Source organism: Prunus avium, chromosome 2 (genome assembly GCF_965620075.1).
Source record: "Prunus avium chromosome 2, drPruAviu1.hap1.1, whole genome shotgun sequence".
NCBI classification, from domain to species: Eukaryota; Viridiplantae; Streptophyta; class Magnoliopsida; order Rosales; family Rosaceae; genus Prunus; species Prunus avium.
In genome coordinates, this window is record NC_142285.1 from 3,445,055 (window position 1) to 3,468,435 (window position 23,381).

The following is a 23,381-nucleotide window of genomic DNA, read 5'->3' on the forward strand; positions in this document are numbered from 1 at the left end:
AGTTAAATTCCCTAACCGGACAATTCTTATTTGCCAACGTCTATTTGGAGACAGAGAGCACATTTGAACAATTGTTATTTAATTTTATTTTTGTTTCCTATAGAGCAAAGGAATCCTAATTCTATTCTAATTGGTATAAGCATACGGTAGCTTGGTGGTCAAGTTAAGTAGAACCTTAATTCCTAATATGCGATGAATTCGATTGGAAACTCCACCACCAGTTCTTGGTATAAATACAAAGGTCCCTGCCTTTGCATGCTATTCATACCATAAGGTACTCAAGCCGCGATAATGTCGGTAACAGCAGGTGTTAGTGATACTGTGATTGCAGTCAGGGATAAGCTTAGAGGTAAAATTAGGAAAACAAAAGTTAGAAGGTATTGGCCTGTGATTGTAGTCAGGGAGAAGCTCAGAGGTAACATTGGGAAAACAAAAGTTAAAAGGTATTGGCCTGGAAAAGCTCCCGAGTGGGCATATGATGCCGACGAAGATGGGGATATTAGGATGTTCACAGCTGCTTCATTGGAGAAAGCTTTCCCCACTCAGGAATATGATGTTGTTAGAAAAGATGATCCTAGACTCCGCTGTTTGGCTGAGAGCAGGATTGATAATCGGGACGATGTTAGAGCTGATCATAGGTGTATCCGGCAAGCTGAGATTGTTTCAACAATTGAAGAGGAATCCACGAGGCAGGGAGGGTTAGAAGCTGAGGAAGAGGATGCAGATGCTTTGGAGGAAAGAAGAAGAAGGATAAAGGAGAAGTTGCGTCAAAGGGAGCAAGAAGAAGCTCCATTCCTTCTGTCAGAAGACGAGGAAGAAGTAAAGGAAGAGGAGGAAGAGGAGGAAGAGGAGTCTGAGTATGATGCTGACTCGGAAAAAGAGCTTACTGGTATGGTGATGCTGAAGCCTGTCTTTGTTCCCAATTCAGAGAGAGATACTATTGCTGAACGGTTGCAACTTGAGGCAGAAGAACGAGCCCTTGAAGAATCAAGGAAGAAGAATTTGGAGAAAAGGAAGAGAGAGACAAAGCAGATTGTGGTTGAGGAGATTCGGAAGGGTTTGGAGCAGGAAGCAAATATTGCTGATATTGTTACTGATGATGAAGTAAACGAGGCAGAGGAGTATGAAGCTTGGAAGACAAGAGAGATAGCCAGGATCAAGAGCGATAGGGACGATCGGGAGGCAATGTTAAAGGAGAAGGAAGAGATTGAAAATGTTAGAAACATGACAGAGGAAGAGAGGAGGGAGCGGGAGAGGAAGCATCCGAAAGCTGCACCACAACGAAAGCAGAAGTGGAGATTCATGCAGAAATATTACCACAAGGGTGCTTTCTTCCAGTCAGAAGCTGATGACTATGCTGCAACTGTCGGAACAGACGGAATTTACAAGCGTGATTTCTCTGCCCCAACTGGAGAAGATAAGATGAACAAAACAATATTGCTCAAGGTCATGCAGGTCAAACATTTTGGTTATAGCGGAAGGACGAAATGGACGCATCTTGTCAATGAGGATACCACTAATTGGAACAATCCGTAAGTTCAATTTCTTTCATGAATCAACCACTTTGAACCCTCAATCTGTAAATGGAAACAACCACTCTGAATCCTCAGTAGGTTGAGTCAAAATTTTAGGATAATATGTAGAAAAACTACATTGATATCGTTGTGGTCATAGGAATAATTTAAAGTTTGAAGTAATAGAACATGGGAAAAGTTAATCTTCTCTATTTTATTAGCAACTTGTTCTGGTCATATTCATATTGTTACTTTCATTTCTATATTTGCAGGCTGAGTTTTAAGCATTTGTTCGCATTTTTGTATCCGTTGAACGTTGTGCCCGTTCGTTGATACGTCTAAATTTTCAGGCAATGGGGAGTTAATTGTGTGTGAAGTCATGAAATTCTCTTCAGCAGCAGTTGTAGAGAAACACATTGATGCTACAATTATGTTCCGTAAGTGACTCACTGACTCGGCACATTTTCAGAAAATTAGTTAGGGATATAATCTCTAAATTACTGTGAATAAATAAATTAAATATTAATACAAATCTGCTCCAAAAACACTTTTTTAAAAACTCTTATTTATGCAAGTGAGTTCTGTTGGTTGTATAAACTATTATCCAACAGTTTGTGAATGCAAGGGAACTAATTTATACTTTCTTTTTGTTACGAAACTAATTGACTCTGTTTTTCTGATACCAACAAAACCCTATTTGATGCCAAAGTAAGAACACGATTTGCAGAGACATTTGTGCAAAGTAATGGTAGAGATGAAGTTCTTACTCTTGTCTCAAGATGGATATGGCACGTCAAGCTACGGTATGAAAGTGTTTGAGGAGTTTAATTACCCCTTGTATTTGTAATGGCATTTCTAATTAACATCAAAGTGCAATTCACTAATAGTAGAGGCTAAATATCACGATGCTACTTTTGATCCCCCCAAAAACAAGGGTACTGCAATGATGGCAAAGAATTGCATAGAATTCACACACCACCCATTCCCTTAGCCAGAATTTCCATTTGACGACGACGATAATATTGTTGGAGCTCATGAGGCATTCCACTTATATCCATCAACATTATTCTCTCCTCTTTGTCGTCACGGTCGAGTCGAAGCCTCTCTTTATCCATCTCCAGCCTTTCTTTATCCATCTCAAGCCTCTCCCTAAGCATCTCCATTTTCTCTAACCGATATTGCCTTTTCTCTTCATTAACTTGGTCTCTCCATTTCTCCATGATGTGTAAGAGATCAACAACTTGCTTATTTGTATTGTCATTCTTATGGTGATCTTTAGTCTTCAGCTTCTCAGCCTTAATTATTAACGGTCTTTCCAAGTTCCCAAAATCAGAATTTACGACCTCCCTCCTTAATGGTGATGTCTCCATGTTCTCAACATCACTATCTGAGACTTCCTTCCTTACTGGCGGTCTCTTAATGTTCCCAAAATCAGTATTTGGGATGTCCTTCCTTATCAGTGGTCTCTCTGTGTTCCCAAAATCAATACTCAGGACCCCCTTCCTTATCGATGTTCTCTCCCTGCTTCCAAAATCACTATTTGGGACATCCTTCCTTACTGGCGGTCTATCAATGTTCCCAAAATCAGTAATTGTAATGTTCCTTATCAGTGGTCTCTCTGTGTTCTCAAAATCAATACTTGGGACGTCCTTCCTTATCGATGGTCCCTCCCTGCTTCCAAAATCACTACTTGGGACGTCCTTCCCTATCGGTGCTCTCACTGTGTTCCCAAAATCAGTATTTAGGACGTCCTTCCTTATTGGTGGTCTCTCTATGTTCCCAACATCAGTATTTGTGACCTCCTTCCTTTTTTGTGGTCTCTCCATGTTCCCAGATTCAGTATTACGGACTTGGTCCTCTACAAGTTCTACCAAACTCTGTGAAGTAGAAGAAGATGAGAATTCAGGAGAGAGACTTGTACCTTTTACTCTATTTGATGGTTTTTTCTTGTGCATATCATCCACCCACTTTGGGGCATCCTTCAACAGCTTCCAGCAATGGTCAAAATGAAATTTTCTCTTTTCCAATTTTTCGTATAATTGTTTCGAATAAAAAAACTGCACAAAGGTTCATTATCAAATATACAAAAACACTGATTAACAACAAAATAAAAAAATTGAGATTGCGAAAGGAGAAGTTTACCTTATCCTGCTCATTCATGCCATATTTGTGCTTATTTTCCACTTGAGTAACATATTCACAAAATTTTTTGGTTGCAAGTTGAATAGTTGACCAACGTTGTAGGAGTGATTTCTCCTCTCGATCACTTGCAAATGTTTTATAGTTGTGGAAATATTGTGTCACTCGCCCCCAATAAGTAGCCTTTGGTTGACCTTTTATGTATACAACATCCATGCTGGTTGCAAGCCATCCTTGTACAAGGAGAACATCTTCCTGTCTAGAGAAGCTCAGGCCTCGTAGTTTTCTTTTGGCAGTATCTAATTGAACCGGAAATTGGGAGGAACTAGCAAGGAATTTTCGTTATTTTTAATCAAGATTTTGGGGTGAAAAAATTGAGGATCCATGTAAAGATCAATAAAAACACTATAACAAGAAGAAAAGAGTAATTATTGGAGTCAAAATGTGTAGAAAATATGTGAGTCATATACAATTATGGGTAAATGAAACTTAAAAAGGATCATCCCATTTAAAAAATGATGATCTAAGGTATTTCTTATAATTTAAGGAATGCTGATCTCATTTTGCTATCTCATTCTCACACAGAAAATTTGATGTGTGAAAGTGAAGTAGCAAAAGTTGAAGAGTTTGTTGCTTCATCAGTTGGAGTATGAAAAGCCTATGGATGCCATCCAATTACATGTATTTAAAGTTCAACCGAAACTATTTTTTGATCAGACAAGGCAAATGCACGAGCTATCTATAACTCGAAACACGGATCAAGGCAAATATGCCTCATAAGTGCAACAAAACCCATTAGCAGAAGAAGAATTTACTTTTGGATATCTGAAAACTTGATAATTGTCATTGATGCTATTATGCAATAGTTCATCCAGTGAGTACGACCTAGTTAACTGTTGTGACACGACTTGGGAAACTAGAACAAAAATACAATACAAGGGTCCTCTAACATTCTTTACATTTTACACAAACAAAATCCTCACTAGTTGATATGTTTCTGAAAAGCATCATCCAGACTCTCAGTCCAATATGGAAAAAGAAACACATTATCTAAGACTTCAACTACGTCATCACCCATTTATGTATCGTCTACTTTGGTGAAGGGTCAGCTTGCTTTTTGACAAATAGCTTTCCTACATCTTCTGTAACAATGTTGCTCCTGGACCCAAAAGAAAAAAAAAATGATGATAAGATTGAAAAACTCTAACGTATAACAAAGTTGGCATATTTAATGTTGCTCATGAATACAATACCCCAAGTTCTGGGATTGCCACCATCCCAAAAAAGACAAAGAAAAAGACCAGTAGTTTTAGAATTCATTCCCAATGTATATAGAGTTCCTTGGATTCACCAAACACAGGAAAATTTTATTGTATTCCTAAAAAGTTCTTTCCCATAAAATTAACCAAGCCTTGGTTTTAGCAAGTTTGCACAATGTGAAACTCAAACAGGTCAATAATTATCAAACTCACCAACACAATAATATCAGATTCATGCACAGTAACCTAGAAACTCACAAACCTAATCCTATACAGTTGAAGTCAGACTTAACAAATATTTTCAAAGCAGCAATTACCCGTGAACAATGTTTTTCAGTCACAAAATTAAATATGACCCAGTAGTATGCAACCCAAATACATCTTTTGATGTAAAATCAAAGTCTAAAGGATGTACCACTATAAGCAGTGAGGAATCCTATGAATATAGAGCAATGCAACAGAATTCCTATCAGGGACCACTTAAAAAGAGTCCACTTCATTGGTCATCATGACTGTTATAAAAGCAACTACCACACTTCACATCTACAATTTTTCCCAGTTAAAGAAAGTCCATTCCATTAAAAGTCATATGCATTTATATCTGCCACATGCTCCATATGTGCAAATGGTTCTCTCATATGTAAATTCTACTAGTAATTGCAGAGAATAGGGGAGGGTTTTGAGGGATCAAAAGTTTTTATTTAAACTTTAAAGTGCTACTTTATCCCCTATTCAACTCAAAATTTAACATGTCCATGGTTATTTTTTTTGTACTTTAGTGTGAAGGTCAAAGTCAGTAAATCCGCTCATTGTAATGGTATAATTTATTCACTAAAACTCATCACAAATCTACAAATTTAATCATATCATCATAGCATGATCTATATGTAACGCAAGTTTAGTTAAAACTCCAAAAACATGGCAGTTGGCATTTAAATGTCAAATTACTACTAAACAAATTCTGTAGTCGTGATTACTCGGAAAATGCAACTCAAGATGTACTATTCAAGAAAGTGAAGCTCACATTGCAGGTCATATGCACATGTACGCGAAGTGCATGTCTGTAAGGCTAAACAGTTTAACATAAGCAGAATCTAAAGGAGAATTTTTTTAAACGCGTACAACTCAGATGCCGAATAAGCTATGGCAAATATCAAACCTATTGAAACTAACCTTCCGCTAAGTTGAGGTGGAACCAGCATACCACCAATTGTATCGGGAACATTCTTGGAATGAGGCAAGTTACCTCTGGGAACTTTACTGCGGGGAACAGAGGAAACAAATTCATTTGACTCTCTCTTGCGTGATGCACTTTCAGCTATTGCAGCTGCAACACGTGAGGAGTGGTCGCCACCGCTAAACATATTGGATGAGAAAACAGGAGAATTCAAGAGCATTGAAGCATCAGGAAGTTTCTCAATTGAAGGAGCTGATGAATGGGCAGTACTTTCAGGTTGCTGATATGATGAAACAACGGATCTATTACACACAAAAATACCAAATTAAAAGGCATCCCAGGGAAGTGAGAAGCATAATATTCCCAGTAAGGAGAATATAAATATAAAACATTGTGACTAATTTTCCAGCTGTGAAAATTAAGGACAGTTAAGAAACCCCCCTCTTTTAGCACCCAACATTTCAAATCCTAAAAAAAAAAATCTAAATTTATCTTTTAAAAAATTTCATCTTTGAACTTGAAGTCCGAAGATTACCAATCATTCTGACACTCCTTCAATCTTCACAACAAAAAACCACCCTAAATTTGCAGATTCGGAACTCCAACACCATTCTGTTAAACATTATGCAACCCAAAACAAAAAACAAAACAAAAAAGCCAACCAGCTACCACAAACAAAAGAACATGAAAAATTATTTTAGTGCTATGCATCCTCAAAAAGTTTTAGTTTCCCTAAAATTGGGAAGTAACCCTAAGTAAGCTAATGGCAATATGCTTCTTCCAAAAAACCCTCCAATTTTCCTTTCTGATTTACAACTCACATATGCACAAAATAACAGCATTCCAATACAAACTACAAAGGTTTCTAAAAATTGAACAGAACAAATTTTATGTGTTTATATTTTTTATTTTCCCCCATTTTCCCCTATTTTCCATATGGTCCCAAACAAAAATAATGAAAAATATCTGTATTCAGAATATCATAAAATTAAAAATTAAAAAAATAGTAAATCCAACCGAACTAAAAGTTCTCAAATTTAAAAATGAAATTCAGAGAAAATGAGAAGCATGAATTACTGGGTGTGAGGACGAGTCGGAGGCTGTGGATCGTCCTGGGGTACTTGGGCTGGCTCGTTTTCCTTATTGTCCCTAATCTCCTCCGATACGTCGTCGTCTGAAGATGCATAGTCCACCAACGACATCTTTCGTTTTTCCTCTTTCACTCTCCTAAACTCTTCTGACTCTTCACTTTATGCCTCGGGCCTCTGCACTGTTTTTTCTTTTGCCATAAAACGCTGTTATTTCTTTCGGCCAGTAATAAAACGCTGCAATTTTGGTAAACAATTTTTTTCTTTTTCATTTTTCTTTTTGAGATAATAGTTTTGTTCGATATTTACCGCTCGAGTCCTAGGTTCAATTCTCCATTCTTGTATAAAAAAAATTAAATGAAAAAAAATTGTATTCGATATTTGAGAATTATTCACCGCTGCGTTTTGGTTTGGTTTCCACCAAATTGACTCATTTTTTATATTTTATATTTTTATATTTTATTTTATTTTATTTTTTGGCCATTCATTAGGGAGGGTATTATTATTATATTGGGTTGCCTCAATATTATCTCTTGCATGTATCAAACCGTGGCGCACTTGGGGGGAAGGATGAGAGTTTGGCCTACTTTTCTACTTGCCAACCCATTATCAATTGACCCATTTTTAATTGATTTTGATAACTGTTTTCACTATTCCGAAATAGTGTGTTTTACAAGCAATGGCCACAGAATCTTTCCATACAAAAAGAAATTAAAAAAAAAAAACAGTGCTCAAAAAATAAAAAACCCATATATGCTAAAGAGTATAGGAAAAAAGGAAAAAAAGCGCCACACAAAGAACCGTGCAAAAACATGACAAATCAGAGAATGAGAAAAACTTGGAGATATTTGGAGTTCTGGGCCACAACTAAAATCTTAAACAAGTGCATATAAAAAGAACTAGAAACTAACCCATTTAAAAATAAAAAAAATTAAATTAAATAGCCTATTTCGAATCTGGGAGAAACGAAATAGGGTGGTATGCGAATGGAGACCTCGTGTCCCCATCGATTTCTAAATTTTCTACTAAACAATACACAATTAAAGAAACCATCTGATGCCCAAGCGTTCTCCTAATACATTATCCCCCACAAGTAGAATGCTACATAAAACTACAATACCAACGCATCTTGTCACTCACTTGAGAACTAATAAAATTACATGCAAAAGAGAGAGATATCCACATCAAATCTTCTGGCCAAGAAGGGATGGCCTGTAAAAAGCATGGGTTTGTGCGATCGCAATACGATCCCGAGGGTCATTCATGGTCTCATCCCTTAACGCTTGAAGAATAGCCTGTGGTGGAAACTCCCTAAAGATTCACATAAGTAGACGGCATTAAATTTTGCTTCTACTAATAATTCACATTATCAGAAAGCAATAGATTTATTTCCTAGTCTAATTTCAACCAACTTTATGGAAATACAATACCTTATTATAAGTATTCTATATAGCATCTTCAAGATAGGGCAAAGCTCAACTGGAGCAATGGGTTCGTTCTCTTCAGGATGTAGGATACTTAAAGAGGGATGACTTAGCAGCTCAAAAAATGCTTTTACAGCAGAGACCCCCTGCAAAAATAAAAGTAGGAATATCATCAGCAGAGAAGTTACAACAGAGTTGGCCCTGAATCATTCATGTTCTTGGTACTCTTCCAAGCGGCTAATATAATTTTATTGTGAAAAGACAACAGCCCCCACATCCTTTCACTAAAAGAGAAAGCAGTCACATGAAATTCAAATTCATACTCCAGGAGAAGTGGAGGGGGTGAAATTGCTCACACAGCACTAGCTGCAATGTGCCCATATTTTAAACAGCCAGTGAAATGAAACTTGAACACAAAAACTAATAGTAAATTAATAAAGAAGTGGATTGCTTATCCCAGGTGAAGCCAAACATAAGAATTGAACTGCAATTGATTTAGCTTTTTCTGAAATAATGAATTAGAATTCTAAAACGGATTACCCAGAACAACAGTTTGTAGGGCACATATAGAGGAGGAATTGGTATAAGGAATCCACACATTGGCTTGTATCGTATAGAATTATGTATCTTATATGACCCGCCATTCTACAATTACACATAGTTTAACTTTTAAAGTACAGAGTCAATGAGATCCAATAAACAACGAAAATTTCCAGTTCAAGCTACTCAATGGATGTTCCCCCAGATTTTTTAATATTTCGTCAATAGAACTTTGAGCAGCCATCAGAATATTTTTTTTGAGTACTATGCAGAATCTGATTATAATTTTTTAAATTTATAGTTGCAACGACTTGTCATTAAACTTTATCAATGCAAACAAAGATCAGGCAGGCTTCGCACTATATTTAAGTCATGTTTGCAAGTCACACCCCTGATTTCATTAAACAATAATAATGATATACTAACTTCAATGCATTTGTAAGTATTCAACACCCCTTCCCCTCTCTTCCTGCTTCAACTTTGTAATCCAACCAGTTCTAGTATAATTCTAAAAAGGCTCATGCTTGTTACTTCACCGCTATTTAAGGTGATTGAGATCAGTACCTGAATCATACCCTTGCCCTTGATGCTATCACCCATTTCAAGGGTTAACTCCCCTTTGGCCAGCTTTTGTCCATACCATGCATTACGACCTTTCAGTAAGGTTACATATGTGTCAGCCAACAAAGGCCCTGCCAGCCTCTCTGGTTCTTCAGCCAACAAATGGGTGATAAATATCATCTCTGATGTACAATGTGCAAAGTATACTGATTTGCTGGTGGCGCTCTCATTGGTTAACGCAGCTACCATTCCTGTTAAATCATAATTCGAAGTTTGCTAAATAAATTAAAGCCTTCAAGTATAGCATGATAAAATCACAGGACTAGCATATGAAAGAACATCACAGGATAAGATACAGCAGGGCAATCCAAGGCAAGAGGTCACCTTCCAATTGACATGAGATGGAACCAACTAGAGCAGGCAATTAACATGGAAATCTAAATTTTATCTGGAAAGTGTCCCTCTCTATATGTATATATATAGATATCATGAATTTGTAATTTTTAGTCCTGAATCTATAGATATATGACACTTCCTGAATCATTATTTCACATCCACCACAGTACTTAATATGTGCTATATCAAACATGGTAACTTGTAGCGTCAAAAGAGTAATGCCCCTTCAAATGAATGATTGTGGTTGTTGTGCAAGTAACTCCCTTAGGATCTTGTTGTTGATGGACTACGTAACAAACCCTCACAACCCACAAAGATGAAAGAAACACTCACACTCACAGGAAAAATAAGCAGGCACACAAAGAACACAGAGATTTATAGAGGTTCTGCAACTTGCCTACATCCTCTTGGTGACCCCCTAGAGAAAATTCACTAATGAAAGATAGGTTACAACCTTGGTTTACAAAGAAACCCCTTTGAACTCTAATCTCTCTCAAGCTCTCTTTTTCTCTCTCACCCCTTTGCTCAAACCCTTGATGCTCTTGTGGACTCTCTAACTTAGTTTTTCCTCCTTGGTTTTTAGACTAACAAGACTCCAACTCTCAGCTCCTAACTTGAGCTGATTGCTCTCTTTCTCCTATCTTCTTGTTTTCTTGCATAAACTCTTCTTTATAATGCTGGGATAGATGTGCCTTTGAACCTAGGAGGAAGCTTCCTCTTGCTGCACATTCAACCTTCGGCCAACCTACATAGACTCAAAGTGTAGGGGAACCAAAAAACAAGTAAGCAAAGGCTGCATCCCACATAACTTCAGCCACCCTATCTAGAGCCAAAGTAGGAAGCCCTTGAAACAAGTCAACAAACAACCATAAGTGTTATCCCAGCTCTCCCAGCAGATTGCCAACCTCCCTAGAACTCATAAAAGACTTAGGTGATCCTTGCAATTAGGTAGAGAACATAGCACATGAAAAAGGTCTTGAAAACGCGTGGAAAACGAAACAGCATGATTGGAGGGACCGATCGCCGGGCAGTTGCAACCGGTCACTTTGAAGCAGTAAGCATTGTGTGCTCACTGGCTTAAAACGACCGGTCGCCCTCAACCATGCGACCGGTCGCTTTTGTGGTGATTTTTAGCTCTTCCACTCTGCTTCAAAATGACCGGTCGCTACTACCCAGCGACCAGTCGCTTGTCCTCTAAACATGCATCCTTAGGAGAGCCAATTTTTCAAAAATCTCTACCTTGGCGAGCCTAAACTCTTTGTGAAAATCAATGCTTTCCAGGACATCTGTAATATCTTGAGAATCATCCTGATAACTCCCAAGAACTCCACCATGGCAAGAAGCCCCTTGCCTCAACACACCTTTGGTGAAAGGTGCTCCTCCCAAGTCTAAACTTGAGTAACCTGGACCTCTTGTGCAGAAATGAGATCCTTCATGTCGAACTCCTTGCTCCTTGCCTTCCTGGAACCTTGAATCCTAGTCATGCCTTGATATGCAAACTGCACACTCACCCTTCTCATCAATGCAACCCTCTAACTTTCTCGCTTCATGCTCCCTAAAGCACTCCGAAACGTGGTTGAAACTTCTTGGTCCATCCATCCAAAACCTAGGGACAGTTTAATGGATTTCTTGGGCCCAGACCTTGCAATTGATGATGGCTCCACCTCAAGTAGATTCCCTTTGTGAGTTTGTTATTGTTGCCCTCCTTCTTCATCCCCTATGTCAAGCTCCAACCAAAATGGAGTCACTTCCATGACCACCTTGGTAAGAAGCTTCTATTCAACAACATCCTCCACATCATCCCTTGTCTTCACTTCACTTTTCTTTTGTGGACCTTGTCCTTCAACTCGGCCTTGCTTTCATCCGAGTATACCTTGGTGGAACTCTCTGCTCCACCGGTAGTTGTACCTCCCAAAAGCTAGTAAGTGTTGTTTGGTTGAATCTCTCCCTTCATAACAATGACGGAACCTTGTGTGACTACAAGCTTCTCTCCTTCGGCCTTATGAGTACCCTTCTCTATCTAAAGAGCCAAGAGAGAGTAGATTTATTCTTAGTGCAGGTACGAACCTTACCTCACTATGACTCCAAATATCACCATCTTGCAACTTGATCTTCACTGTCCCCATGCCCAAAACTTCACAGGTAGTTTTGTCTCCCAACATAATCTTGCATGACTTTTTAGCCTCATATATGTTAAACATCAACTTATTTGAACACATATAATAGGTACACCCGAAATCTAAAATCCAACTTGAATTAGAACTCTCACCCGAATAATTTTCCTTGACTTCCCCATTACTCTCCTCAGTAACCATCAAAAGTTCATCATTTGTGTATCAAATAGACACGTTGGCTGCACTTAACCTTCGGCATTCTTCATCTTGTTCTGCTTCTCCTTCCATACCGGACAATATTGCTTCTAATGATCCGGAGATCCACACTCGAAGAAGCCTTAATTGTCCTTAGACTTAGCATTCCTCTCGTTACTTTTCTTACCTCCACGCTGTTGTGCGGAAGCGTCAACCAATTGCGAGTGAAAAATAAACAACTGGCAGGAGATAAATGGAACACAAAACACAACACCAACAAGAACACCAAGATTTATACTGGTTCGGCAATGCCTACATCCAGTTTGGAGACGACGGAGTAATTCACTATAATCAAAGAGAGTATACAAAGTGTTTATCACTCAAGAAAGCCCAAAGCCCCAAATACACCCAAGTCTCACTCTCACAACAATTGAAGAGAAAACAGTGATACAAAGCAAAGAACAATTAGAGAGAAATGTTTCTCTCTTTGGCAAGATGCCTTTCTTGCTATTTTTCCTCTTCTACTCAACACTTGGTGGGATGCTTCAAATGGAACCATTTGCTTCCAATTTATAGCCAAAAATGCAAGAGTGTGAATGCAAGCTTCAACTATTCATTTGTAGGCTACCAAACTTACCAATGGATGGCTACCAAACAATCCACCCTTTTTGACCTCATAGTAAGCCAACATTTACTCACATGGGCAACTAACTTTGACTCACATGGGCAACTCCAAAATTCTTCTACATTTGAGCCAACTTTCAACAACGACCGGTCTCACCTACCTGGTGACCGGTCGCTTTTTCCGAAGCTTGCATCCTTTAGGTGAGCCAATTTTTTTCAACAAGGGGAACTTCACATTGTGGCAAAGAAGGATGAAGTAAGCCCATACAGAGCAAAATCTCAGTATTGTCTTGGCAATGAAAAGAAGCCGATAACCATGACAGACGAGGAGTGGGGTGTTCTAGACGAGTTGACTAGAGGAGCCATCAAGAACTACATCACAGATGAGGTGCTCATCAATGTGATGCAAGACACATTGAAGCAAATATAGGAGAAGCTCGTGGAAATGTTTGCAGAGAAGTCGCTATCGAACAAGCTCTTCTTCAAAATGGAACTCCCAAATCTTCGGATGGAGGAGGGAGATAAATTAATGGAGCATTTAAGTAGCTTCAATAAATGTGTTGCTGACTTGCAGAGAATGAAAGTTAAATATAGTACGGAGGATAATGCTCTTATGTTTCTAACATCTTTACCTCTGTCCTATAAGCACTTTCGTACTACTCTTATGTTCGGAAAAAGTACTCTGAATTTTGAGGAGGTGGTGCAAGATGTGATGAAGCATCACAAGATGTCCCAATGTTTGGAGGAAAGCTCTCAAGATGCGGGTCTAATTGCAAGGAGTCGTTCAAGCAAGCGTGTGTTGAAAGTTGGCTCAAATGTAGAAGAATTTTGGAGTTGCCCATGTGAGTCAAAGTTAGTTGCCCATGTAAGTAAATGTTGGCTTACTATGAGGTCAAAAAGGGTGGATTGTTTGGTAGCCATCCATTGGTAAGTTTGGTAGCCAACAAATGAATAGTTGAAGCTTGCATTCACACTCTTGCATTTTTGGCTATAAATTGGAAGCAAATAGTTCCATTTGAAGCATCCCACCAAGTATTGAGTAGAAGAGGAAAAATAGCAAGAAAGGCATCTTGCCAAAGAGAGAAACATTTCTCTCTAATTGTTCTTTGCTTTGTATCACTGTTTTCTCTTCAATTGTTGTGAGAGTGAGACTTGGGTGTATTTGGGGCTTTGGGCTTTCTTGAGTGATAAACACTTTGTATACTCTCTTTGATTATAGTGAATTACTCCGTCGTCTCCAAACTGGATGTAGGCATTGCCGAACCAGTATAAATCTTGGTGTTCTTGTTAGTGTTGTGTTTTGTGTTCCATTTATCTCCTGCCAGTTGTTGTTTATTTTTCACTCGCAATTGGTTGACGCTTCCGCACAACAGTCGTTTTGAAGCAGATTAGAGTAGGGATGGCAATTTTCCCCGCGGGTAAGGGTCTTCGTGGGGATTCGACCCTAATGGGTCGGGTGTGAAGGACAAAAAACAAGTATGTGGATGGGTATGAGGAATTTTTTGGGTATGGTGTTCGGGGAGGGGCAGGGACGGTATTTTAATCCCCAACCCGAACCCTCCCCGTTTAGAATATATATTAGATTTTTGATGAGGTATATATATATAGTATATATAAATATGCTATTAAAGTGATTGTACCGACTAAGTTTTATATTTTATATTATTATATTATATACTTATATAACTTATACAAATCTTAAGCCACACTACTTATTTATTTAGTTAACTTCCAATACATATATAAACATTCTTATATTGTCTTATAAGTATATATTATATATGTTCATTATCTTGAATTAGTACTTTTTTTTTTCAACAAAATAGTTATATGTTGGTTTTTTCTTCCGTAATGGGGCGGGTCGAGGAACCCAATCCTCAACGAAGGTGGGGATGGGGAATCCCCGATATAAATATTGCGGGTATGAAGGCGGGGATGGGGGAAAAAAGCTTAATGGGGATGGGTGTGGGAATGACATACCCACCCCCGATTCGACCCATTGCCATCCCTAGATTAGAGGACTTGAAAATCACTAGAAAACGACAGGTCGCCATATACTTGCGACCGGTCATTTTCAAGCTTCATGGATGAAAAGAAGAAAGAAATGAGCAAAGTTCCATATGCAAGCTTGGTAGAGTGTCTCATGTATGCAATGGTTTGCACACACCCCAACTTAGCCCGAGCCATTAGTGTGGTGTCAAGGTACATGGCAAATCCAAGCAAACAACACTGGAATGCAACAAAGTGGATTCTCAGGTACTTGAAGGGCACCAAGAAGTTTGGGATATTGTTTGAAAAACAGAAGAAAAGGTATGTGTGTCGGGGTATGTGATTTTGATTATGCAGGAGATTTAGACAAGGTCTACCATAGGATATGTCTTCACTTATGGTGGAGGACCGATTAGTTGGAGAGTAGTGCTACAATCGATTAGTGCCTTGTCTACTACCAAAGCGGAGTATATGGCGCCAACGGAAGCTTCTAAAGAAGCAGTATGGCTAAAGAGATCAGCAAAAGAATTTAGGATAGCTCAAGACTTGATAGTTATTCAAAGTGACAGTCAAAGTGCTACATGTTTGGTCAAGAATCAAGTGTTTCATTGAAGGTCCCAACACATTAATGTTTGATATCACCGAATAAGGGATTTGGTGAACGATAGGGACAACATGATAAAGAAGGTTCATACAACAAAGAACGCTTCATATTGTCTAACAAAGCCAGTCACAGCAGCAAAGTTCAAACATTGTTTGAGCTTGCTCAATCTTGTTCCATGCTAAAGATTGAGGTGAAGTTCTTGAGAGTTATCAGGACGATTCTCAGGATGCTACAGATGTCCTGGAAGGCAATAATTTTCATAAGGAGTTTAGGCTCGCAAAGGTGGAGATTGTTGGAAAAAAATTGGCTTACGTAAAAGATGCAAACTACAGGGAAAGCGATCTGTCGCCGGGTAGGTGGGACCGGTCGTTTCAAAGTAGATTGAAGTCGATTATGTCGTGCTGTTTTTTCCACGTGTTTTCAAGACTCTTTTCCATGTGCTATATTCTCTACCTAATTGCAAGGACTTCCTAAATCATTTATGAGTTCTGGGAAGGTTGGCAATCTGCAAGGAGAGTTGGGATAGCACTTTATGATTGTTTGTTGACTTGTTTCAATGGTTTCCCACTCTTTGGTTCTAGATCAGGTGGCTGAAGTTAGGAGGTGCAGCCTTTGCTGACTTGCTTTTAGTTCCCCTAACTCTAGGTCTATGTAGGGTGGTTGATGGTTGAATGTGCAGCATGAGGAAGCTTCCTCCTAAGTCCAACAGCTTGTCGCATTATAAAAGGGAAGCATATGCAAGACAATAAGTGTGGCTAAAAAGCTATAGTAGGAAGAGAGAAAACCAAGTGTGATGGAGTTCACAAGTGCATCAAAGTTTTGAGCAAGGGGTGTGAGAAAAACTTATTGTTGAGAGTAGTGTTCTAAGGGGGTTTACATTGGTAAACTAAAGTTGTAACCTATCTTCATTAGTGAAATTTCTCAACGGGATCACCAAAGAGAATGTAGGCAAATTGCTGAACCTCTATAAATACTCGTGTCATTTGAGCTTGGTTATTTTCTGTGTTTGACACATCCATCATTGTGTTTGTCCAAAGTCCATCAATAACAAGATCCTAAGGGAGTTATTTGCACAACACTCCTTCCCTATGAAAGTCTTCAACTCCACCTTCATGCTAACCACATGTGGTTGTTTTGACTGATGTGAGCTGCTCTCACTATCAGTTAGCTTATCACCCACCATCTCGAACACACTAGCTCTTTGGAAATTGTAAAAGCAATTGGGCATGAACTAGAACCAGCTGCAAACACAGCTCGGATACCACTTGTTGTACAAATAACTCCCTTAGGATCTTCTTGTTGATAAACTATATTACAAACCCTCACAACCCACAAGGATGAAAGAAACACACACACTCACAAGAAAAAAAAAAAAGCAAGCACACAAAGAACACAGATTTATAAAGGTTCCGCAACTTGCCTACATCCTCTTGGTGATCCCCTTAAGAAAATTCACTAATGAAAGATAGGCCTTGGTTCACAAGGAAACCCCTTTGAACTCTAATCTTTCCCAAGCTCTCTTTCTCTCTCATCCCTCTGCTCAAACCCTTGATGCTTTGTGGACTAGCTCACTTAGTTTTTCCTCCTTGGTTTCTAGACTTACAAGACTCCAACTCTCAGCTCCTAACTTGAGCTGGTTGCTTTCTTTCTCCTATCTTGTTTTCTTGCATCAACTCCTCTTTATGATGCTGGGATAGATGAGCCTTTGAACCTAGGAGGAAGCTTCCTCTTACTGCACATTCAACATTCAACCTTCAACCAACCTACATAGACTCATGGTGTAGGGGAACCAAAAAGCAAGTCAACAAAAGCTACATCCCATCTAACTTCAGCCACCCTATCTAGAACCAAAGTAGAAAGCCCTTGAAACAAGTCAACAAACAACCATAAGTGTTATCCCAGCTCTCCCAGCAAATTGTCAACCTCCCTAGAACTTATAAATGATTTAGGTGATCCTTGCAATTAGGTAGAGAACATAGCACATGAAAAAAGTCTTGAAAGCACGTGAAAAACAAAACACAACGACTGGAGCGACCGGTCACTCTGAAGCGGTAAGCATCGTGTGCTCACTGCCTTAAAACCACCGGTCGCCCTCAACCATGCGACTGGTCACTTTCTGGCGATTTTCAGCTCTTCCACTACTTCAAAACGATCGGTCGCTACTATCCAGCAATCGTTCGCTTGTCCTCCAAACATGCATCCTTAGGTGAGCCAATTTTTCAACAATGGTATCTCTTAGTAGGGGTGGCAATTTCAGGCACGACCCATTACACGACTCGAAACCCGCACGATTAAAATTCAAGTCATTTTTTAGCCAACCCGCCATGACCCGTTTAATAAATGGGTGAGTTTCAAGTACCTATGTAACCCGTTTAACAAAACGGGTCATGACGGGTCAACCCGCCAACTCGCTAAAATTCCTATGTAACCCGTCAACCCGCTAAAATACCCGTGTAACCCACCAACCCACTTACCCATTTATTTGTTTATTCTTCATTTTTCTAATTTTTTTTTTAATGCATTTTAGTTGCTACCACTTAGCGGGTCAACTCAACACGACCGAAACCAGCACCAGAACTTAACGGGTCAACCCATGCATGACACATTTATTAAACGGGTTGGGTTTGGATTGAGCATTCCTGACACGTATATAATCTTGACACGACACGACCCATTGCCACCCCTACCTCTTAGGTTTTATGTGTACTCTCTCAAACCATTTAAATTATGAAAACTATACCTCCTAAGACTGTATTTAGTGTGTGTTAACTTGCACTGCAGTCCAACCATTATGGGTTAAATTGAAGAAAAACACCAAATTTCTTAACTTTTATGAAATGCAATTTATGCCATCATATCCATTGTAATTGAAAAAGGTTGACTTTGCTTCTCTTCTATCTTTTAACCCATGCTTATTATGATACTGAATCTTACCAGCTCCAATGGCATACACATTCTTCAATCCGCCCATAACTTCATGAGTAACAAGGTCACCATTGTCCCACACGATGAAGTGGGGCTGCCTTAAAAACTTGGCCAATGGCTTTCTCCACTTTTCAGATCCGCATATGCGAGCATTAGCGTATTCATTGTTGTAAATCTCTGAGGCAATATTGGGTCCTCCAAGGTAGAGAATGTTCTCATTTGGAACACCAGCTGCAAAGCACAGTACATATTAGATAAAGACAGATAGCCAGGGTGAAAAAAACTTGCCAAGTAACTAATTAATAGCAGATCTACCCTAATCATACAGGCATTCCATGATGTACGAACTACTATAACTGTATAAGAACAAAGATAAAGATCACTTTCATAATATCAGAGGAAAGCCCACTAAGAATCTCAAGGCCTTCATTCAATTCAAGAGAGGGGTGGCGAGGAGAAGTAGCAACAAACCAAACAATTTCAAGATTAATAAAACTATTATAAAACATACCAAATAACTAAATCAGCATCAAAGAGGAGAGGAATGTTGAGACAGACAGAAAACAACCAAGAAGAATTGCTCAAGTAAAAAACAGGTACCCGTGCAAAAATTGCCAACTATTAAAGAAAATTATAGAATCAGTCTTACTTGCTCGATTGATAATTTGAGTGGGAGTAATTATGCGTGGTTCAGGCTCCAATTCAGCCTCAACACCTTTTGAAAGAGAGATGATGACTGGCATTGTTACTCTCTCTTTCCAGTACCTACTAATTTCTTCAAATACCACACGAGTTTCTGTTGATGGCAGCCCATTCACCACAATGTCAGCATCCCACACAGCCTCCTGCAAATTTGTGACAACCTTCAAAGGGCAAAGAGGGGTGTCAATCATATTGATGCAAAACCCATCCTTCAGTAACTCATCTGCATAAAGCGTCCGATCACCTAATCTTGCCTCAACATACTTCAAGTAAGCACACCGCCTAATCAGTCTCCTCAGCACATCTTCCCTTGAATTGATCACTTCAAATAAATGTTCTGCTGTGGCTCTGTCAACAGATCTTCCTGGTCGTCTCCATATTCTTATTTGGACCTGCTCTCTAAAGTGGCCATAACTATCTTGCAACATAGCAGCAAAGACACTTCCCCAAGCACCAGCACCAACACCAACTATCCTAAGTGGATCACCTTCTGTTTTGCCCATTAGACGTCTAAGCTCATCAAGCTTCTCCTCAACAGATTCATTTGAGTGGTGAATCAACCCATTTGAGTAGACATCATGGGTCACTGCATCAGAAGTCCCAACCATCTTCTTCTTCTTCTTCTTCCAAATAAACTCAGCTCCAAGAAACTAAAGATTAGCACAGCCAATTACATGCACAAATGCTCATAGACACTTTAAAAGTTTCCAATATTATCCTCTCCAAGAAGAAAAATCAAAGATTACACTGGCAATGACCAATTCCAAGCTGATCTCTTCTAAGCTACAAAAAAAAAACTTCCTAAGTTCCGAGATTTCACACAAAATTTGGAACAACCCACTTCTGATTTTTTATTTTAGCTTCACACCACCGCCAAATGAACAGCTCAAATCAGAAATCACCTCACAAACATCGAAAAAGCTAGCTTTGATTTTTCTTAGGGGATTTTCAGCCAAAATCCAAACAATCCCTCTAATTCAATTTCCAGCTGCCTTTGACCCTAAAGAGAATTCAGATTCTACAACAACAAACAATACTAACAACGATTTACCTCATTGGGTTTTAGAATTTCTTATCCAATCACCACTCACCAACAAACCACATAAGATTGCATTCAAACACGCAAAAGCGAAAACATTGAAATCTCAGCCAACAAGTTCGATTATCCACCCACCAAAAACAGTCGATGCAAAAGCGCGCTACGCAGACAAAACAAAAGTAAAGGGAAGAAGAAACAAACTGTACTTTGGATTTGTCAGTCGGTGCCTCAACGCGGTGAGATCAACTTGGGCTTTGTCTTCTTCTACTTAATATGCAGAAGCGCCTGGAATTTGACACCTTTGCTTGTGAACGCAAAGGGGTTGACCAAAAGAGAAAAATCAAGCTAAAAAGCTGGCTTGCTGATGTGGATTTTGCGTGTGAAATGAGAATGGGGGAAAACGAAGCAAAACTACGTAGATTGATTAACAAAAATAAAAATAAAAATAGGAAGAACAAGAAATTGCCTTCCTCTCTACTCTACTGGTGGAGGGTGAGAGAGCGTTCGTTTTTCTCGAAGAACAGCTGAGGATGTAATTGTGTCACGTTGTCAAATGTAGGCTTGTTCGTCAGTCGTCACAAATCCCAGTGTGACATATTCCCTATTTTTCTGTTTTTTATAATTTTTGTGCAATCATTACACTTACACTTTATTTTATTTTTTAATATGAATTTTTTAACTTATATACTTCAGTTTCAATTTATTACCTTAAGTAAAAATTTAAGAGAAATATCATTTTAATTTTTCAAAATTCATGATTTGTCATTTAATTTTAACACCGTCCAATTTTCCACTCATTTTAAGAATATTTTAATTTTTCTATTTTCAAGTGTATTTTAAAAATGAAAAAATCATTATAAAAAAAATTGTATATCTTTTAAGAGTAACGCTATTTAGACACACATGACCACATTAATTGACCACCTTATGTGGCATGTGGCAGCTGATGTGATCATGCCATGTCAATTAATGAATATTGCCATGTAGATTTTATTTTTATTTACTTTTATTTTTTTAAATAATCCTTCAAAACAACAAAATTATAATTAACCCTAGCATCTGTACGCTGTAGCAGGCTGTAGCTTCATTATCTACTCAACACTCCCTTCCTCCATCAAATCTACCCTTACCCAGTAACACCGGCGCACTGCTTGCCACATCTCCGAGCACCACCAAGCCGAGCGAGAAACCCGACAAATAGCATCAATCCATCTTGGAAGAACATTCATTTTTAAAATAAAAATAGTTCATATTTTGGGAATTGTTCGACTTCGATACTTCACCAGACTGCCCATTTGATTGGAAAGCTAATAACCCATTCCCAGCAACACACTAAAGCTTCAATATTCTTTTTAACTCTTATACACATGACCAGAGAATATGAGATCTCAAAATCAATTCGGATTTTCTAGATAGCTAGTGAAATAGGCATTTAGATTTTTGAGTTGGATTTTCTTGATTAGTTGATTTGCAGATTTGGGTCTGTTGAATCAAAGAATTGGTTTTCTTTTTGGAGGGAGATCGCAGGAGGATGAGCAAAGGCCAAAGGGATACAACGAAGAAGAAGAAAAGTTGAAAATATAAATTACTTAATTTAAAAAGGAAAAAAGAAAAACACAGTTGGCCACATTTAAGTGACGTGGCATATACACATCAGCTGTCACATAAGGTGGTCAACTAATGTGGTCAATCTTGGATGTCCAAATAGTATTACTCATCTTTTAAACAATTAAAATTATATATATATATATATATATATATATATATATATATATATATATATATATATATATATATATATCACCTTCCCCCATCCCCTATGCACCACCAACGACTTCAACCAACCCTGCCCACCTTGAAATCCATCCCCTTCCCTCTTCACAACCCATTCCTCCATTCCCCCTTCCCTATTTCCCTTCCTACCTCTCTCTATATCATGGAACACTTACTCTCCACACACAAATTCCCTCGGCCCACCCAAACCGAGTCCACATTTTTCTTCATTTTTCTTTGGACAATGCTTAGCTCTTGATATATCAGAAGCCATTCCTCCTCAACCATGACATGGGCTCCTTAAAAAACCAACACGTGTGTGTTTTTGAGTGCTGCTATTTCCACCCCCTTGTCCTATTTCCCCACCCACCTTATCTTCAAACTTTTAAAGACAAATTTATCCCTTTGTAAAATGACTTCTAAGGACTTCTATATATAACAACATTACTTTTGATATATATATATATATATAAAATAAACTAATTATTTCAAAAACAAAAACAAAAACCCAACAGCCATCAAAACTCCCTCACCCACCAACTTGTTAGCCATCCCACCCAGCCGGCAGCGACCCCTCCCCCCTTGACATCGACAAATCCTCCTTTCATGTCTATCTCTCTATCTCTCTGTCTCTCTCTGTCTCTCTGTCTCTCTGTCTCTGTCTCTCTCTGTCTCTCTCTCTCTCTCTATATATGTTATGTGCCAATCCAAACAACTCCCACTTGGTGGCGCTAATTCAGATACTGAGGAAGAAAAGATGCACCTTTTTCTTTTTTTGGGGGTCAAGAGAAAAGTTGCATCTTCTCTCACAAACTTGGGTAAGACCATAAAAGGAAGAGAGGAAAAAGGATCTGAATTGTTTGTTGATACTAATGCAGACCCTACCGTCCTACATAGGCAAAATTCTAAGCCCAATTTGTTATGACAGGTTTTCCTTTTTTGATATTTCTAGAGATTCTGGACTTTGAAGAGGATTTGTAGCCGTGATTTTTATCTAGTTTGTCTTGTGGGAGTGGGAAAAGAAATAGAGAGAAAAGGAGGTGTTTCTGGCGAGTAGAGGGGTGGTTGCGCGGACGGGGTTGGGGTGGCTGACCAGGTTGGGTGGGTGGGGGAGCTTTAGTTGAATTAATTTAATACTAATTTCATAAAGATGAGAATTTGCTGGAATTAATAATTAAAGGGTATTTTAGGAATAATGGTGGGTGGAAAGATAGGATTGTGTTTTTTTAAATTTACATGATGGGTGGAAAGATAAGGTGGGTGGAAAAATAGGATAGGTGGGTGGAAATAGCAACACTCGTGTTTTTTTTATTTTTCC

General features: G+C 38.7%; 3 protein-coding genes across 4 annotated transcripts; 1 reads left to right on the forward strand and 2 right to left on the reverse strand.

The window, feature by feature from the left end:
* The first annotated feature begins 291 nt into the window (after nt 1-291).
* On the forward strand, nt 292-1,847 carry LOC110756145 (uncharacterized). Its single transcript, XM_088248161.1, has 3 exons — nt 292-349; nt 416-1,532; nt 1,787-1,847. The coding sequence occupies exons 1-3, from the start codon at nt 292-294 to the stop codon at nt 1,845-1,847; spliced, it is 1,236 nt and encodes a 411-aa protein (XP_088104287.1).
* A 429-nt stretch (nt 1,848-2,276) lies between these two features.
* LOC110756144 (uncharacterized) lies at nt 2,277-7,386 on the reverse strand. 2 transcript variants are annotated; one of them, XM_021957535.2, is made up of 4 exons: nt 7,167-7,386; nt 6,086-6,391; nt 3,657-3,978; nt 2,277-3,571 (listed from the first exon to the last, which is right to left on the reverse strand). In XM_021957535.2, the coding sequence occupies exons 1-4, from the start codon at nt 7,289-7,291 to the stop codon at nt 2,483-2,485; spliced, it is 1,842 nt and encodes a 613-aa protein (XP_021813227.1). In that variant the 5' UTR covers nt 7,292-7,386; the 3' UTR covers nt 2,277-2,482. The 2 variants fall into 2 exon arrangements, with proteins under 2 accessions (XP_021813227.1, XP_088105607.1); XM_088249481.1 differs by lacking the exons at nt 2,277-3,571; nt 3,657-3,978 and adding an exon at nt 4,464-4,812 and having other exon boundaries at nt 7,167-7,370.
* A 519-nt stretch (nt 7,387-7,905) lies between these two features.
* Nucleotides 7,906-20,847, reverse strand: LOC110756140 (putative glycerol-3-phosphate dehydrogenase [NAD(+)] 1, cytosolic). The gene is made up of 6 exons (XM_021957533.2): nt 20,497-20,847; nt 19,199-20,034; nt 18,559-18,780; nt 9,706-9,953; nt 8,608-8,747; nt 7,906-8,488 (listed from the first exon to the last, which is right to left on the reverse strand). Exons 2-6 carry the CDS (start codon nt 19,857-19,859, stop codon nt 8,362-8,364), a joined length of 1,398 nt encoding a protein of 465 aa, XP_021813225.2. The 5' UTR covers nt 19,860-20,034; nt 20,497-20,847; the 3' UTR covers nt 7,906-8,361.
* Between the last annotated feature and the right edge of the window lie 2,534 nt (nt 20,848-23,381).

What these genes read in the sequence shown, in the direction of transcription:
- LOC110756144 (XM_021957535.2), bottom strand. Translation starts at nt 7,291, where the DNA reads ATGTCGTTGGTGGACTATGCATCTTCAGACGACGACGTATCGGAGGAG. An exon ending in CCGACTCGTCCTCACACCCA is followed by an intron (nt 6,392 to 7,166) that starts GTAATTCATGCT and finishes TGTGTGTAATAG; the next exon opens with ATCCGTTGTTTCATCATATC. An exon ending in CCACCTCAACTTAGCGGAAG is followed by an intron (nt 3,979 to 6,085) that starts GTTAGTTTCAAT and finishes ATTCCTTGCTAG; the next exon opens with TTCCTCCCAATTTCCGGTTC.
- LOC110756140 (XM_021957533.2), bottom strand. Translation starts at nt 19,859, where the DNA reads ATGGTTGGGACTTCTGATGCAGTGACCCATGATGTCTACTCAAATGGG. An exon ending in TGTGTATGCCATTGGAGCTG is followed by an intron (nt 9,954 to 18,558) that starts GTAAGATTCAGT and finishes ATGATTTAACAG; the next exon opens with GAATGGTAGCTGCGTTAACC. An exon ending in TATAGAATACTTATAATAAG is followed by an intron (nt 8,489 to 8,607) that starts GTATTGTATTTC and finishes GTGAATCTTTAG; the next exon opens with GGAGTTTCCACCACAGGCTA.
- LOC110756145 (XM_088248161.1), top strand. Translation starts at nt 292, where the DNA reads ATGTCGGTAACAGCAGGTGTTAGTGATACTGTGATTGCAGTCAGGGAT. An exon ending in AGTCAGGGATAAGCTTAGAG is followed by an intron (nt 350 to 415) that starts GTAAAATTAGGA and finishes AGAAGCTCAGAG; the next exon opens with GTAACATTGGGAAAACAAAA. An exon ending in ACCACTAATTGGAACAATCC is followed by an intron (nt 1,533 to 1,786) that starts GTAAGTTCAATT and finishes CTATATTTGCAG; the next exon opens with GCTGAGTTTTAAGCATTTGT.